At 43.2% G+C, this 17921-nt stretch overlaps 2 protein-coding genes across 2 annotated transcripts in view; one reads left to right on the forward strand and one right to left on the reverse strand.

The window, feature by feature from the left end:
* Positions 1–999: 999 nt before the first annotated feature.
* On the forward strand, positions 1000–12614 carry RBM12B (RNA binding motif protein 12B). Its single transcript, XM_056112677.1, has 2 exons — positions 1000–1112; positions 4633–12614. The coding sequence occupies exon 2, from the start codon at positions 5287–5289 to the stop codon at positions 8080–8082; it is 2796 nt and encodes a 931-aa protein (XP_055968652.1). The 5' UTR covers positions 1000–1112; positions 4633–5286; the 3' UTR covers positions 8083–12614.
* CIBAR1 (CBY1 interacting BAR domain containing 1) overlaps positions 12209–17921 on the reverse strand; it is a 34455-nt gene continuing 28742 nt past the window's right edge. Inside the window, exons 8-9 of the mRNA XM_056112680.1 lie at positions 15433–15546; positions 12209–12387 (exon numbers count right to left, since the gene is read on the reverse strand). Of these exons, the coding sequence (XP_055968655.1) occupies positions 12301–12387; positions 15433–15546 (201 nt within the window). The 3' untranslated portion in view covers positions 12209–12300. The remainder of the gene's footprint in view (positions 12388–15432; positions 15547–17921) is intronic.

Here is a 17921-nt window from a genome sequence, read left to right on the forward strand (position 1 = left end):
TCAGAGACAAAGTGAGCTGCTCTCACTCCAGGAGCCAACTCTTTTTTTTTTTTTTTAATGTACTTGTAAACCACCACCTCTTCTTCCTCACATCCTATCATTAGCTAATGAGTTTCAGACTAATGAGTTTCAAAACTCGTTCTCCTCTCATCCATCAAGCAGGTCTTTAAGAGGCAGCTTTTAGGCTTAGGAATCCAGTGGTCAGCGCAGGGAGGGGAATCATAAACGGTGGCGCTCCCGCTAGTTGCAAACGGTTAAAACCAGAACCTTCCACCGGGTGTCGACACACACGCGGGGGGTCACAGGGCAGGTCCCCGCGCCGCCCTCTGGGCTTCCCCACGTCAGAGCCCGGCTGTTCTGGCCCCTCAGGGACGACGGCCCAGAAGGAGGGTCCAGGGGGCGCTTCCTCACAAAACCCCTCGGGCAGAGAGAGCGGAAATCGCCGCCCCGCGGGGGTGCCGGCCTCGCGACGCCTCGGCATCCGACCCTCGGGGCCCCCCGCCAGCCCCTCAACGGCCGCAGCCGCTCGCTCGGGGCGGCGCCTCGGTGGCGAAACGCGCCGAGACCCCAACGGCCGCTTCCTCCGGAAGCGCCGCGGCCCGCGCTCGGCCCCGCCCCGCCCCTGGCCCCGCCCACCACACAGCCCCGCCCCTCCCCCCGCGGCGGGCGGCTCGGAGCACGCGCAGACCACGGGGCCGCGGGCGCGCGCGGCGGGGCGCGTGCGCAGACGGGGCCGAGGCGGGTGCGGGCGGGGGGCGGGGGTGGGCGCCGCGGGCGGGCGCGTGGAGCGCGCATGGGCAGAGCGGCGGGACGGCCGTTGTCCGGAGCCGAGCGGGGAGCGTGGGCGCCATCTTCTTCCCGACTCGCCGTGTGAGGGACGAGGGCGCCGCCTGTGCTGGCGCCGCCCCGGGCCCGCCGGTCGTGTCGGTGCGAGCGGCCCGGCAGCAGCAGCGGCGCGTGTGACACGGCTGCCCCGCGCCCAGCCCAGGCCGGCCCGGGGCTCCGCGGGGGCCGGGGCGGCGTCAGCCGTGAGCGCGCGGCCTCTGTGAGGAGGGGCCGGGCGGGCGCCCCCCGCGGCTCCCCGACGCGGAAGATCTCCAGGGATTGCCTAGGTATTATTCCCCTCCCCCTCCCGGCCTCCCCCTCATCCTCCTCTTCCTGCTCCCGCTCATCCTCCTCTTCCTCCTCCTCCTCAGCCTCCTCAGCTTCCTCAGCTTCCTCATCCTCCTCAGCCTCCTCAGCCTCCTCAGCTTCCTCAGCTCTGTCGCCGTAGTCCGCGGCAGGCCGGGCTCGCCGGGGCTCGAGCGAGCGGGCGGGCGGGCGGGCGGGCGGGGCGGAGCCGGGGTGCGCCCTTGGCACGGCGTTTCCGACCGACGGACGAGCGGACGGACGGACGGACGGGCACGGCGGCGGGCGGTGCTCCAGGGAGCCCAGAGACGAGGCCCGCGGCGGCGGCGACAGCAACGGCGACGGCGACAGCAGCGTCGGAGCCCACGTCGCCACGGTGGCCCGCGGCGCCACCCGAGGACGCCGGGAGCGGGACGGCGGTGCCCGCGGAGGATGCCCGCCGAGGAGCGCGGTGGGGGACGACGACGACGCGCCGGGGACGCCACCTCACCGCCCCTCAGGGGACTCTTTCTTCTTCTTCGGTCCCGTGTCGTCAGGCCTCTTGGTTTTGTTTTATTTTTTTTAATTTAATCTTTTTTTTTAAATTTTAACTCTCCACACGACGAAAGGAAATTAAAAAAAAAAAAGGCAGAGCGTCCTTTCAACAACAACAACAAACAGCAAACAACAAAAGAATTGTGGGGCCGGGGGGTGGGTGGTTTTCTGCAGGGGGCTCGACTTGATGCGTTTGCAAGGTGAATATGTCCGATTTCCCCCTTCCCCCACCCAAAGTTGGGTCGGAGGAACCAGTCGCTGATTATTTTTTTTTCTTTGGTTTGTTTGTTTCTTTATTATTGTTTGGTTGGTTTTTTTCCTTCCTCCTCGTGCCCTGGGAAGTTGACTGGTTTGTTCCTCCAGGTCTCAAGTTGCTCTGAGGTTATGCCTCATTAAATTCAGTCTCCCGCCCGTTTTCTCTCCCTCTTCGGCCTTCATCGGAAGATGCACGTTAGATATTGTTCGGTGATCCTGGTGATCACGTGGGATGAGCCACGGAATCAAGTAACTTTAAATGAGCTTGAAAAAAAAATTGGTGCTTCGGGGCTGGAAGGAGCGGGCAGATGTGAGGCGGGGTGGGCAGGGTGGGGGGGTTGTGCTGAACCGGGGAGAAAATCCCATTAAAAACAGAAACAAAACTTACTGCTTTAACCCCCTGAGATCTTTTCCAAGAAATTCTTTTCATAGGACTTCTTTTCAACAGCCACACAATAGTTTAGTTGTCTTCAGGAATAGGAAAAAAAAAGGAAGTATTTTATTTTCTGTGTTCTACTAATGTAGAATAGGATTTCTGGGGAATTGGCTTAAGGAAATAACACAAAATTATTAGAAAAGAGCTCCTTTGAAGAAGGCTGGCCTCTGCAGGTAGGGTGTCTACTTGGAGTGCTGTTGTAGCAGTTAATAAGTGGTACTTTTCTGTCACAAGGGCAAACGTGTTTTTAAGCATCAGTTGTTTTTGATGGTGACAAAAGAGAAATATTTACAGTCGAGTTTCAGTTCATGAGATTTGTAGTTATGGTGCTTCTTAGAGTTGTTTTTGAATTAAAACTAGTCAGTTTGAAAATTTGACACGAAATTATTCCTTTAAACGTCCCTAACTCTGAGACTAGGGTGAATCTCATATTTTAAAAGAAGTTTAGGAGTGATAAAATGGCAGTGTATCTTAGGCTGATTTGTAGCTTTTTTTTTTTTTTAATAAAAAGGATTGTTAAGTCGGTTTGAAAAAGGAATCTTGAAATTTTTAATATGGATTTCAGAAGCTATGCGTTTTCTTGAGTTCAGATTTTTGTAATAGGCGTTTTTAGATGAACTGTTATCTGTTCACAACATTATTGAGCAGATTACGATGACGATCATCCTGTTGTTTGTTGATTGCCTTGAGCAGGCACCAGTAATGTCTCCTTTGACCTAGCCCTGAGATTTTAAAATGACACTTTTTAAATTGAGCAGAAGGCATAGGAATTTCCCACATATTTCTTCCACGCATGTATCCTGCATATGTTTTAATATGCAAAACATTAAAACATTAATGTTTTGATTTTTATTATTTTTGATTTTTGACCCACACCTTACTGTTCTCTTGGACTATTCCTAACTGTGCTCTTGAACTGTTCCTAACTGACCTTTGTGGTGGTTTAGGCTAGGCTGTAGTGCTGAGGATCCTCTGCACGAAAGGCAAGCAAGCACTGCACCTTCTATATGATCTCTCTGATTAAATTCAGATGATCAATAATTATAGATGATATGAAGAGTATGTCGTATGTCAAGTGATTTCTTGTTATCTTTGTTTACTTTATAGTTCAAAAAGCTTAAACTTTGACCACATGAAAAGAGAACTAATTAGCACACGTCAAAAACAAAATATCTTCACGACAACACTTTATGGAGGAAAATTACTTCAGTGTAATGGACTAAAACTTTTGTTTGTACATTAAAATCACAATTTATTTGTAGTTACTAAATTAGCAGGCCATTAAAACCTATTTGATAAGACCACATTAAATACTGCTAATTTGAACATCTGACAGTATTAGATGTGCTTCCCTTTGAGAAATCTGCATTTGGATTGTTTTAATGATCCCAAATAGTCCATACTAGACCAATGTATTTTATGTTGTCATTAGGTTCCTTTCTATAGGACCGTTGTTTGAAATGGATTTATGTATTGATTTAATACATCTGTTCTTTGTACATTATCTATTTGCCTTGAGGTGTTTAGTAACAGTTTTAGGAGTTTAAGATGAGAATTAGTAGTAGTAGACTTTTGATTTTATAGTTACTTAGTATTTGCCTTAATTATTGGAGTCAGTTTAGTCCCTTGTTTGGAATTGTCAGCATGCTGTGTGGAATTTAAAATTGTATCTAGATGGCAAACTTGGGTTTGGATCGATAGCTTAAAAAATTGGTTTTTGAACTTGAAACTGTGTTACTCACTGTCATTTTAAGTGGTTGCCTTATTTGACTAGTAGGCATTATGTTTTGAAAGGAAATAGAATTGCAGGCAAATTGGACCTACAGAGCTATATGCTTGGTCTTTTCATTGATAGAAGTTATCTTGAGAATTTCGTGTTTTAAAATTGTCACTTTGTAAGGCAGTTGCCTTTTAAAAAGTGGATGTAACGTTTACATACAGTGAAATAACACAGAATTTCAGCATAGAATTCATCTTTAATACATTTATACACTCATGTAAACATCACTGTAGTCAAACATTTCCATTATCCTTGTCCTCATGTTTCCTCCAACCAAGGAGCTATTAATTTTCAGTACATTCTTATTTTTAAGTAAGTGGGCAGATATCTGTGCGGAATTTGTGCTGAAGGTTGATTACTTAATTTTGTACTATTCCCATAGTTGTCTCATATTGCTTCACTTTTAATAGGTAAACCTAAAATGACTGTCCTAATCTGGCATTGTTCGAGATCAATTACAGGATCCAAAGATTAATTATATTTCATTTTCTTTCCACAGTTGAGTTGCTTTTACAGAATTAACAGGTCTCCAAGAAATTAAAAAAAAAAAATAAAGGTAAGATACCGGAGCTTAAGGCTTTTCACAGAGACTTGATTTAACAAAACAGAACAAAACTGACTAGGTACACAAGGCTTCTGTCCTTTATGTCTGGCCAGTAGTTAATGCCCACACAAGTGGAAGTCAGTTTATTACCCTGAGCAGAAATTTGATCATAGATAACATTTCTAACTTTGTAAAATGTACTGTGGTTGGTCAAATTCTTTAATACATCAAACACTTCTGTTTCAGTGGAAGATATATTTCTGCATATGAAAATAGTGTGGTCTTGTGGTGAAGCAACACTTGGCAGACTTACAAAGATTTGTTATTTTGATGCTCATATCTTACAGGTTAGGTGATACTGAAACGTTTCTTAAAAGTAGGTGGTTTATAGATGGGAGAAGGCTTCTTGCTTGTTCCTATAAAATAATTGGATCCTTTATTTTTGTTTTAAATATGTGAACTTCTCTCTTGTTTCCATTTACGACTGCTGAAGAAGGCAGGAACCAGAAGTCATTATTAAACTTTGGGATAAAGTGCTTCGAAAATAAGACTTGCTATTATGTGTACCTTTTTGTCTGCAGGTCATTATTCCTGTGGTTTGAGCTCAGCATGGCTGTAGTCATCCGTTTACGGGGGCTTCCTTTATTTGCGGCGCCTGTGGATATTCGTCGCTTCTTCACGGGATTGACTATTCCTGATGGAGGAGTGCATATAATTGGAGGGGATATGGGGGAGGCTTTTATCATTTTTGCAACAGATGAAGATGCAAGACGTGCCGTCAGTCGCTCTGGCGGGTTTATCATGGATTCGTCTGTGGAGCTCTTTCTTAGTAGCAAGGCAGAAATGCAAAAGACGATTGAGATGAAAAGAACTGATTGCGCAGGAAGAGAGCGGCCCGGATCTGGGACAACAGGCGTCGGCGGCTTGCCCAGTGTTGAGGCCCTTAAGGAAGAAGCAGGTAACTCTGAGTATGTCTCGCCACTGAATCGAGATGCTGGGTTCCACGCCAACGGGACCGGACATGGTGACTTGAAGCCAAGAAAGACAAGGCCATCGAAAGCTGAGAATCCTTACTTGTTTCTCCGGGGCTTGCCTTACTTAGTGAATGAAGAAGATGTTCGTGTGTTTTTCGCTGGTCTGTGGGTAGATGGGGTCATTTTCTTAAAACATCATGATGGCCGAAATAACGGCGATGCCATCGTCAAGTTTGCTTCCTGTATCGATGCTTCCGGAGGGCTTAAGTGTCATCGAAGTTTTATGGGGTCAAGATTCATAGAAGTGATGCAAGGCTCCGAAGAGCAGTGGATTGAATTCGGTGGTAATGCCGTGAAGGAAGGTAGCGCTCCTGCGAAGACGGAGGAACAGTCTCCGGCCAGAGGAAGCAGCGAGAGGCATTCTCGAAAACGGTCTCATTCAAAGTCGCCCCGAAGAACACGCTCCCGCTCTCCTCACGGGTACTACGTTCAGTTGAAAAACCTGTCCCTAACTGTTAACAAAAGAGATCTGAAAAATTTCTTTCGCGATACCGATCTCTCCAGTGAGCAGATTAAGTTTCTGTATAAGGACGAAAGAAGAACGAGGATTGCCTTTGTGGTGTTCAAGACTCTGAGAGACTATAACGCCGCGCGGGGGCTGCACAAGACGCCTCTACAGCACCGCCCAGTTCACATCGATCCGATATCTAGAAGAGACATGCTGAAGCTGATTAAGTTTTATGAGAAGAAAAGAGCCGCGTCGACCGAGAAGGAGCGGCTTGAGCACGGCGCCCAGAAGTACGCTCCAGAAGGCTATTCTGGCCAGAAGCTCTGCATCTACATCCGAAACTTCCCGTTCGACGTCACAAAGGTGGAGGTGCAGAAGTTCTTCGCCGACTTCGCGCTGGCCGAGGAGGAGATTTACTTGCTGTACGACGACAAAGGAGTCGGTCTGGGAGAAGCGTTGGTGAAATTCCCATCAGAAGAGCAGGCCAAGAAAGCCGAACGTCTGAACCGGCGGCGGTTCTTGGGGACAGAAGTCTTGCTGAGGCTGATATCCGAGGCGCAGATGCAGGAGTTCGGCGTCAGTTTTCCGGCGGTGTCCAGTGAGCGAGTGCACGCTCGCTCGCACTCGCGCGACAGAGACGACTATTTCCAGTCGTTTGAGTCCGACGAGCCGCCCACGTACTCGGGCGGCCCTTCCGAAAACTACCGACGCCAGCCAGAGGACTCGAGGCAGCCGGACAGTTACAAGCATCCCCAGGGGGACTTCCGGCAGCCTGACAGGTACCCTCCGAAAGACTTCCGGCATTCCTCAGAGGACTTCAGCTACTCCGCGGAAGACTTCAGGCACCCGCGGGAGGAGCACTTCCGAAGGCTTCCCGAGGAGGACTTCAGGCACCCGCGGGAGGACGACTTCAGGCACTCCCGGGAGGAGGGCTTCGGGCGTCGCTGGGAGGACGACTGGCGGCGGCCACCAGAGGAAGACTTCCGGCCCTCTTCCGAGGAGGACTGGAGGCGGCCTGCCGAGGGGGACTTCAGGCGGCCGCCAGAGGAGAGCTTCAGGCGCCCACCCAAGGAGGATTTCCGGCATTACGCCAAGGAGGAGTTCCGCCGTTCTCCCGAGGAAGATTTCAGGCCTTCTCCCAAGGAGGACTTCAAGCGGCCGCCTCAGGACCACTTCCGGCGGCCCCCCCCAGACCACTTCAGGAGGCCTCCCCAGCAGCACTTTCGGAGGCCCCCCCAGGAGCATTTCCGGCGGCCTCCCCAGGAGCACTCTCGGAGGCCCGCCCAGGAGCATTTCCGGCGGCCGCCTCAGGAGCATTTCCGGCGGCCACCCCAAGAACACTTCCGGCGTTCCCGAGAGGAAAACTTCAGGCACCCCCCAGATGAAGACTACAGGGGTCCTGCTGACGAAGACTTCAGGCATCCTCCCGAGGAGGACTTCAGGAGCTCCCAGGAGGAAGATTTTCGACGCCCTTCTGATGAGGACTTCAGGAGGCTTCCTGAGGAGGATGTCAGGGAAGCTCCCGAGGACGACTCGAGGCTTGCTGACAGTTTCCGAAGTCATCGTTCTGTGGCAAATGTTGGCCGTCCGGAAGGTGGCAAATTTGACTTTGGAAAGCGTAATATGGGAAGTTTTCCCGAGGGGAGATTTGTTCCTGATCCAAAATTAAACTGTAGTTCAAGTAGAGTGACTCCTCTAAAGATTATGAATCTTCCATTTAAAGCCAATGTCAATGAGATTCTAGATTTTTTCCATGGCTATCGAATCATACCCGATTCAGTTTCAATACAATATAACGAGCAAGGGTTACCAATAGGGGAAGCCATTGTTGCCATGGCAAACTACAGTGAAGCCATGGCTGCTATTAAAGATCTAAATGATAGGCCAGTTGGCTCCCGCAAGGTTAAGTTAACTTTGCTCTAAAGAAAATCTCTAATTCAGAATTACCTCCCCGCAGTATTGAAGCAGTAAAGATGTATTTGTTTTTCAGAAGTGTTTATTTTAATTAGCTTACGAGAAGAAACATTTTATTTTGACCTGTGACTAGAACCAATGTATTCTAGAATGTGACTCGTTTACTTTTGCCTGCAAATTGCCATTCACTTTTTCTAATTAAAAAAAATTTTTTTTTGATAGTGGGGGAAGAGTAGTAATGCCCCAATTTTGTTATTTTTTTGTTGCTGTCCTGGATAAACCTCAAGATATGTATATAGTAGAGCTGTATTTGGGGAGGATAAGTTTTATGTTCACTTTAGTTCTATTTTGTCGCATACATCTTTTATTAAAACTGTATAAGGAGATGGTCAGTGACTGATTGTTCAGGTTTGGCATTTTCATTGCTAACTGCCTGCAAAATAATTGCCCTCTTCCTTGTCTTCAGCTATTACTATGTTAATACTCCTGTTGATATAGTTAAAAAATGGACAGACTGTGAACTTGAGGTTTACTTCTATGTAAAGAGCTTAGGATATTCTTAAAGTTCCCATGTTCATAACTTTGGAAAAGTTTTATAAAAATAAAAAATTGGAACTGAATAGAGCAACTAACTTGTATTTATAAAAAGAAAAAAGAATCACAGCTGCTTTTGTGAAGTTTTTCAACAGCTATATTAATATTTATGATAAAGGGGGACCAATCATTCTACAGTAGCCACAGTGCTTTGTGTAGTTTTACGGTTTCTTCAGCATCTCATCAACCAAACTGAGAACAGGTTAAAAGAAAAGAATGTAATTATAGGTACCAGGGGACAGTAAGGCTTAATACTGGAAAGAATCTGTATTTCTTTAATACAGAATGTTTACATAAAATTTTTGTTAAATGCATAGTTTGTTTCTAGGAACTATTTACTGATGAGTCATATAAATTATTTTTTTATTGGGTTTTCATTTTTTAATTTCAAAACTTTGTATTCATTTAGAGATTCAACAGTAAGACTTGTGCTTGAATTTTGACCTCTTGGATATATATAGCACATAGTATAGACATTTTGCAGTTATTGGATTTGGTTTCTATACCCATAATAAATATTAATGGCTAATGTGTATTGCCTCCTATTGTGTTAGGCAGTATAAGTGCTTTGCATGTAGAATCTCAATATTCCCCGGAAGCATTTTTAAAAAAATTTCACAGATGAGCTAGTGACATTTAGATTGATTTAAGAAACTTACTTGAAGGCATAGCTGGTAAATCATGGACCAGTTTTAGCCCAAACAAAACAGACTTCATTTCATGCTCATTATGTATTTGCCTACTTTGTTCAGTGGCACTTTTAAATTTTGTATGACCATGCTAACTGTATTTTCATGAATAGAAGATATTTTCTTACCTCCACTGTTCTCTTAAAAAACATTATTTAAAAGGATAAAATTAGGATGTCCAGTTGTTAAAGTAATTTTTCAAAGTCTTTTTACATCAGGATTTCTCTTGGATACTGATAGAAATATAAATTGTTCATTATATGAAGTCTGATTTGGCACATGGTTGGCCTCACCCTAATTTACATAAAACATAATTTCCCTCACTTTTGTAATCCCCCTATTTCTCCCACTGAATAATAAAACTTGAATTTATTTGATGGTTTAGTAATATAGTAGGATATTGCTGAAGTAGAATCCTTTGTCGGTACTTAATGTGTACTCGTATTTTGTGTTGATTTTAGTTACTGGAAGAAGTCTAAGAGAAGCCAACTAGAGTTTGTGTTTTTAATTATTGAGACTTTCCTGCTTGCTGAAGAATGAACTTAGTAAATGGTTCAAGGAAGCACATCACTATGACTCTTTAAACTTACAGTAAGCTTACAGATAGCCAGGAGAATAAATCCATTCTCTGTAATACCCAAATCAATAAAATGGAAGAAGTTACTTTTAAATGCTCAAGGATTATACAGATGGTTCATGTGACCTGCTTTCATGTGGACTATATCATATGGAAGACTTAAAAACACTTCTCAAATACCTATCAAGCTAATATGATGCTTAAAGGTGGACATTTAATGTGGACATACTTCTAATCTTGAGAAAACAGGATTGTGGTAGTTAAATAGTATTTAGTATTTTGAATTCTGAAATTCCTATATTTTACTCCACAATCTATATACTTTTTATCTTTTTAAAATAGTTAATTATAGGAACTAATGTATTTTGGGAGCCATTATTGCACATCTCTTCCAATTCTGCCTTCAGTGGAATCTTCACAACTGAAATTTGCCATGGTAGGAGAGTTTTCACCGTGGAAATGGGCAAATGCAGCAAATCGGTATATTTTCAACTTGTAGAAAACAGATTTAGTAGCACATTACCAGTTTCGATATGTAAAAAGAAAACTACTAAATTTTCATACACCTTTACCCAGCTTTTATCAGTATCTCATACCAAGTTTTGTCTCTATTCTCCTTTCATGAGGTGCACTAGGAGCGTAACAAAGGGTATTTTAAGTTATCTTAAACACAAGCATTTTATCTAGAAGGTAGGTAGCTGAAAAACGTGTATCTAGAGAGTAAGCTTAATCTGAGATAGCTAAGAATCATGTTAGAAATACTCTTACTAAGAACACTACCATGAGCAATGGTTCTTGGTTCACATATCACCTATTAAGCAGTGATCCCTTCACCTCTGTCTTTATATTAAACATTAGATACTGTATTATGACTATCGTTGAGTACCACTAATCTTAAAAAATATGGAGGTAATATATGAAGGACTGTTAAAACATCAAGTTCGTAGCTTGCTTTTTGTTTTGCAGTAAGGGAGAAGTATTTTTTTTATTTTAATACATGGCTACATCTTAAATGATTATGGCAGGTACCTTTGTAATAGCCTTAATTTTATCTAATAGCTCACATGGAAAATGCCATTTAGACTTCTAAGAAAAAAACTGCCAACCTACATCAGTTCTAAACTTAATTTTACATTGATGAAAGTCATGGATAGCATTACTTTTGTGCACAGAATATTTTTTTGAGGTAGGTAGGACATTTTATATCAATTCTTCACTTACTGCTTTTTATGTCAGGTACTTTTAACTTTCAAGATAAGAGAAATTAAGTGTTCAAAAGAAGTGATTTGCTACAGAGGGCAAGATAAACAGTATTAAGTCTTGTTTCTCCCAGCTACGTCAAACGGTAAGATAGAAATAAGCAATGTTTTCAATTTGATAAGAATATCAAAATGTCTTAAAAAAGGTACAGAATTTTATCACGTAGAACTATTCTCAGGAAGCGGTGCTTTGTTAGAAACAGAATTCTGAATAATCATAAAGATCCTTAGAAAGTCTTTATTTTTCTATTATAATTGCTTTTGTGATTATCCCAAAAGATTTTATATAAATTTCATAATTTTTATATGTCTGATCCATGAAATAGCAAAAGTACAATTCTCCATTCAAAGAAACAAAAGCATCAAGCTATACTGAAAGGCTCTTCTTTTATATTTCTGGAAATAAGTGTTCATTAACTAGATGGTAATTGGCACATTTTTTTTATCGAGGTTTTATTTATGATTTTCCATGTTTTCTTAGACAAAATTACAATTTTCCAATTATACATTGCTGATACATGTATAATAGTGGTTTGATTTTCAAACCAGAATCAGACTGATGCCTTTCTTTTTAAAACTTTGTTCTGTGAAACACTGATATCCTAGTATCCCTTTAATCAAGTGATTACAGTACTCTTGCTTTCTTGAAAAGCCAATTTACATAAAAAAATGATAAAACCAGGTTTCAGTAAAATGGATAAAAAGCCAAAGAACAAAAGAAAACTTGTCTAAGGTTTATGAAATACTTGTATTTAGTCAGTTAGTATGTAGTACCATTTTCTGGTGATGAAATATGTTTATCTAAAAGCAAGTGGAAGTGTTAGATCTTTTGGGTACTGTCTACTTACTACTGTAACAACCTCATCTAGGTATATAGTATGGTGGGTTACATTACTATGAAATACGTAGTTTAAAAAAATGGGACCGATACAAAAAGATCATATGCCACTAGGTACAATGTTGAAACGACAGTTGTATAATACTTTTTAAAAACTTGGATTTTCCATTTCCAGTAGATTTCATTTTGGCATTGACTGTATCAAGCCAGTATCAAGTTTTACAATTATCCCAAATTCCAAATAATTTTAGATGGAAATGGAAATGAAAATTAATTTTCATCTTCTGTAATATCTAGGTCTTCATCCTCTTCATCATCATCTGCTTGTTGATCCTTTCTTAGCCGACAAGTGGTTACCTGTTAAAAATTTAAAAACTATTAAAAAAAACTAACTTGAAAATATTTTTCATGCGTGCTATCTTTTTATTAAAAATGCCTTTACAGGAAAGGGCACAAAGAAGAAACATTTCAGAAAAATATCCATATGTAATAATTCTTAATTATGAATTCTCCCTTTGAACTATTGTATTGACATTAAAACATTTAAAAAGTTCATTCACATTCTTTTTAAATAAAAGTTTGAAATTAACCATTTGATTCCACTGGCTAATAGTATTTAGGTCAGGGATTAGCTCCTGGCTAAGTGCAGGGATTCCTGGTAGTGTTCAGGGGACCATGTGGGGTGTCATGAAACAAAATGGGTTGACTGGGTGCAAGGCAATCACTTTAAGCTCCGTTAGTATCTTTTTTTTTTTTTGCTTATTTTGGGGGCCACACCTGGTGGTGCACAGGGGTTACTCCTGGCTCATGCACTCAGGAATTACTCCTGGCAGTGCTCAGGGGGCCATATGGGATGCTGGGAATTGAACCTGGGTCGGATGCGTGCAAGGCAAACACCCTACCCGCTCCAGCCCCTGGTTAGTATCTCTTCAGCCCATGGGTACTAATACTTCAATAACAAAATCCTGGGCTAGGGTTGGAGCTCACTGGTGGAGTATATGCCTCATTTGTGTGAAGCCCCAGATCCTCCATCATTAGCACAGCAAAAGGGGAAAAATGCTTTTAGAGGAAGGCTATAAGGGCAGTCTGACTGTCAAAAGTATTTTAAGGACTGGAGAAATAGTTACAGGGTTGGAACATATGCTCTGCATGAATGAGGACCCCTGAGCATCACCTGGAGTAATGTTGCTGGAGTAGCACCTGAGCACTGCTGCTGTTGCCCAAACAAACAGATCTCTACCTATATATATATTGGTAGGTTGTGAGTTACAAAAGCAGGTCATAGAAGTGATGGTGGAAAACCCAAAACTAAGCACCTGAAGTGTTAAATTTTAAAGTTAGTGTGAATTAGTCAGCTTTTCTCAACCGATAATCTGTTAGCTCCCAAGATATCCCAAGGGGGCCATATATGAAAAACCTGTACAATAGGAGGCCAAAGTGTGAAATTAGGGAGTTAGCTACAGGATAGGGGGCCACAGGAAGGAAACAAGGCAGGAAGGGACCCCGGATGGGGAGAACATTGGGAAGTGTGGTTTAAATGGATGCAGAGTTTCGTTTCCCTACTTTGCTTTAAGTCACAACTGTTGCCACTTGGATCATTTCTTCAAACCTTTTCAAGAATGACTAACCCTCTAGACAGATTTGATAGTTCTGGGGATATTGCTGATGGTCACAACTGGGAGAGGTTGTGCATGTCTGTGTATGGGTAGAGGCTAGGGATTTTACTCATCTTTACCATGCACAGGACAACAGCTCTGGTACTCTCTCGCTGAGGTTGAGAAATCCTGGGATAACATATTTCTACATTGCTACACAGATGTCAGCTAGAGATAACATTAGCATCAAAGGGTGAAAGACTTGTTCTATAATACTAGATTTATGGAATATAAGAACAAAGCACTTATTGTTGTGAGCGATAAAAATAATCTGGTTGAGGAGAGATGTGTAAACGCAGAATCAGTGTTTACAGAGCAAGTAAGTAGAAGGTTGAAAATACTTGCTTTCAGTTTTTTCCCCTCCCATTGGGGGTAGGGGGACTTGGGGTCATACATGGCAGTTCTCAGGGGCTAGTCCCAGCTTGGAAATCACTCCTGTGGACGTTTGGGGGAGACCACATTGTGGTATCTGGGATTAAACTGAGGTCAGCCACATGCAAAGCAAGCACCTTCATCCCTGGACATCTTTCAAGCCCCATTCAATCTTAAATCTAAAACCATTTGCAGCTGGCAAGGTACTGTCCTTTTGTCTCTGATTTTTTTTTTTTTTTTTTGCATTTTGGGTCACACCCGGCGATGCACAGGGGTTACTCCTGGCTCTTCACTCAGGAATCACTCCTGGCAGTGCTTAGGGGACCATATGGGATGCTGGGAATTGAACCCGGGTCAGCCGCGTGCAAGGCAAACGCCCTACCCACTGTGCTATTACTCCAGCCCCTTGTCTCTGATTCTTTATAAAACTTTGCTCTTAGAAAGTTATTACAGCACAAGTTTTACTCCTTTATGTTTTATTTGAGACAGTCATATGGTTTATAACGCCTGATCTTTTCTAAGAACCTTTACAGAAGAGAAATGGTGACTCCTCCCATTCTAGATACCAGGTTTTCTGGCTATGTAGAACTAACTTAATGAGAAAACGGATTATGGCCGCCATTTATATTAAAAATCTATGATAATGTTAGCAAAAGCCCTTTTAGACATAATTCCTCATCATGATAGAATTAAAATCCTAAAAGGAGTGTGCGTTTATTTTTTGATTTTGGAGCCACACCTGGCAGTTGTCAGAGCTTACCTGGCTCTGAGTTCAGAGAGCATTCCTGGCGGTACTTGGGGGACCATATGAGAAGCTGGGGATCAGCCACATGCAAGGCAGGAGCCTTACCTGCTATACTGTCACTTCAGCCCAATACTGGGATTTTATATTCTAGGCTCTTCAAATTATAACAGAGAACAAATCTAGATAATAATCTCATCTTTTAAACTTTGCATTACATTTAAGTGTTCTGTTCTAGAGAGTAATGTGTATCACAGTGTAACCTTGTTTTCATTTTACGTCACTGTCCTCCCGTTGGTCATCGATTTCGCTCGAGTGGGCCCAGGAACATCTCCATTTTGAGACTTCTTGTTACTGTGTTTGGCATATCGAATACGTCACGGGTAGCTTGCCAGGCTTTGCCGTGAGCGCGATACTCTTGGTAGCTTGCCGGGCTCTCCGAGAGGGGCGGAGGAATCGAACCCGGCTCGGCCAGGCTGGCTGAGCGCAAGGCAAACGCCCTACTGCTGTGCTATCGCTCCAGCCCACAAATTGATTTTACGTAAGGGTAGGAAGTCATGCTAGAGAAAACCTTAGTCTGAACAGTTCCAGAGGGGTGGGGCAGACTCCAGTAGATTGTGGTTTTGAGCTCACCTGCCCTGTTCCAGATTTAGCTGAGAGCGATCTTTGAAGAGGTGACTTTGAGTTTGCTCTTACAATATCTAAGCGAGATGAATAATCTGCTGGGTACAGAGAATTTCGGAATACCTGTTGCAATAATAAAAGCAGTCACTAAACAATGAAAATCTAGAAAGCCATGTTGAGTTTATCTCAGGTAAACATTTTAAAAGTCAGACAAGCCCCCCCAGGAAATTTCAATTAGTATAAAATTTAAAACAAAATTTTTGAACAGGTTCTTTTGTGTGTGTGTGTTCTGGGTCATACCAGGTGATGCTTGGGCCAGATCGATAGCATAGCGGGTAGGGCATTTGCCTTGCATGCAGCCATCCTGGGTTCGATTCCTCCGTCCCTCTTGGAGAGCCCGGCAAGCTACCGAGAGTCTCCTGCCCGTATGGCAGAGCCTGGCAAGCACCCCGTGGCGTATTCAATATGCCAAAAACAGTAACAAAAAGTCTCACACTAGAGACGTTACTGGTGCCCACTTGAGAAAATTGATGAACACCAAAGGACAATGCTGCAGTGCTACCAGGTGATGCTCAGAGGTTAATCCCGGCTCTGTACCAAGGTGCCCGGGGGCCATATAGGCCTATGGGGATTGAAGTCATCCACATAAAAGGCAAACACCCTACCAACTATACTATGCCTAAGACCCCCATAAATATTTTTTAAAGTATTTGGGTCACACCAGGCAATGCTCAGGGGTCACTCCTGGCTCTGCACTTTGACCATATCGTGTGCTGGGTACCTTAAATCAGTTCTCTACAGATTCTTCTGACTGCTTTATATTCATGTTCCTGGCTACCTTTTGTTTTCCTAGACCTGAAAAGTCTAGTTAGAACTTTCTAACACGATAAAAATGTTTGCTAATCTTCAAATAGAACTCTCCCATGACTGAGGAACTGAATTTTTCGTTTTAATTCAAATAATGAGAGGCTTAGATTCACCTTGACAATTACTAAAGGCCTTAACGGGCACCTAGTATCCCAAACTAGCAGCATAGGCACTGTCCTTAAATTTCTGACCTGAAGACCTTCTATTTTAACTGGTTTAATCTAGTACATCTGTATAGCTTATGTGTAATTATCTTACTAAAGACCAAGTTGTGTTACTTAACTGGCTCCTGTCTAAAGTCCAGATGTCTTAGATGATATTCAAGGCCTAAGACTGTGCCAGTTTACCTAGTCAGTCTACTTCTAATCTGAATATGTTACATTACATTTTTCAGATGCTGCTTACTCGGCCTGGAATCTTATCAAATGTACCTTTTTGAAAATGAAAAAAATCAAAATGCATGTGATTGTTTTGGGGGGGAGGGCGGGGGGTCCCTTTTTGTCTTATCAACAGTTCCTACTATTCAGATGCTTATGTCACTTTTTCTCATGTCACTGTTCTGTGATAAGACGTCCCCCAAACTAGAATTAGGTTCCTCGGGGCGGTGTTCTCGGTCTGTCTCTCCCTCCCTTCCTTCCTGTGGGTGCCTCCTAGACTCTTGCAGTTACACAATTTTCACCCGTTCCGTTTGTGGAAGCTCTGGGGGCTTATACAGGGTCATAAAAGCTCCAGGCTGAGAAATGCTGCTAGAGCTGTTTCCTAGAGTGAAACTCCTCCCCACGGGGCACTGGAGCAACAGAGGGGTTTGTACTTGGTTTGCTCACTTAAGATAAATTTCTGGGGGAACTGAGTAATTCTTTTCTGAAAAGGAGGAGGTAGGCCAAGTTAATTTGAGGAACACTATTCTAGAACAAAGCTCATCTTCGGACACCTTCCAGTAACTTGTTTTGTGGTTGTATTTTTAGTTTTTGAACCACATCCAGTGGTACTCACGGTTACTAGGCCCCTCTCAGTGCTTGGGAATCATTGTGGCGGTTGTCTGTGGGACCATCGCCTGCTTGGGCTCCAACCCACGTGCTTTCCTGCATGCAGAGCACATGCTCCAACCCCCAAAAGTAGCTTGTTTTTGTTTTGTGAGCTACATCTCAGTGGTGCTAAGGACTTACTCTGGCTCTGTGATCAGGGACCATTCCTAGTGGGGCTTGGTGGACCATACGAGGTGCCAGGGATCAAACGGGTCTCCTGTGTGGAAGGCAGGTGCCCTACCTGCTGTACTATCTCTCTGCGCCCTCAAAAGCAATTTTTTTTTTTTAAAAGAATTGATGTTTGCTTAACATGAACTCAGTTGAAGAGACCTAAGTAAGCGGATTTTTACACATTTCTTTAAACCACAGAGAAGTGGAGAATACAAACAAAAATCAAGGGACGAGAAAACACAAATGGTAAAGCTGTTTCATGTTAAATGAGGGGAAGAGGTTTCTGAGGATCAAATTATGTTTTGTTGTCCATCTTGGAGCTGTGGCATCCAGTATGATATAAAAATTGGATGACTCATGAATCAAAATGAATTTGAAAGGAATGTATTTTTATTAGAACAACATTGCAAAACTTAGAGCAAAGGTGAATTTTAA

Source organism: Sorex fumeus, unplaced genomic scaffold (genome assembly GCF_029834395.1).
Source record: "Sorex fumeus unplaced genomic scaffold, SorFum_2.1 ptg000002l, whole genome shotgun sequence".
Taxonomy (NCBI): domain Eukaryota; kingdom Metazoa; phylum Chordata; class Mammalia; order Eulipotyphla; family Soricidae; genus Sorex; species Sorex fumeus.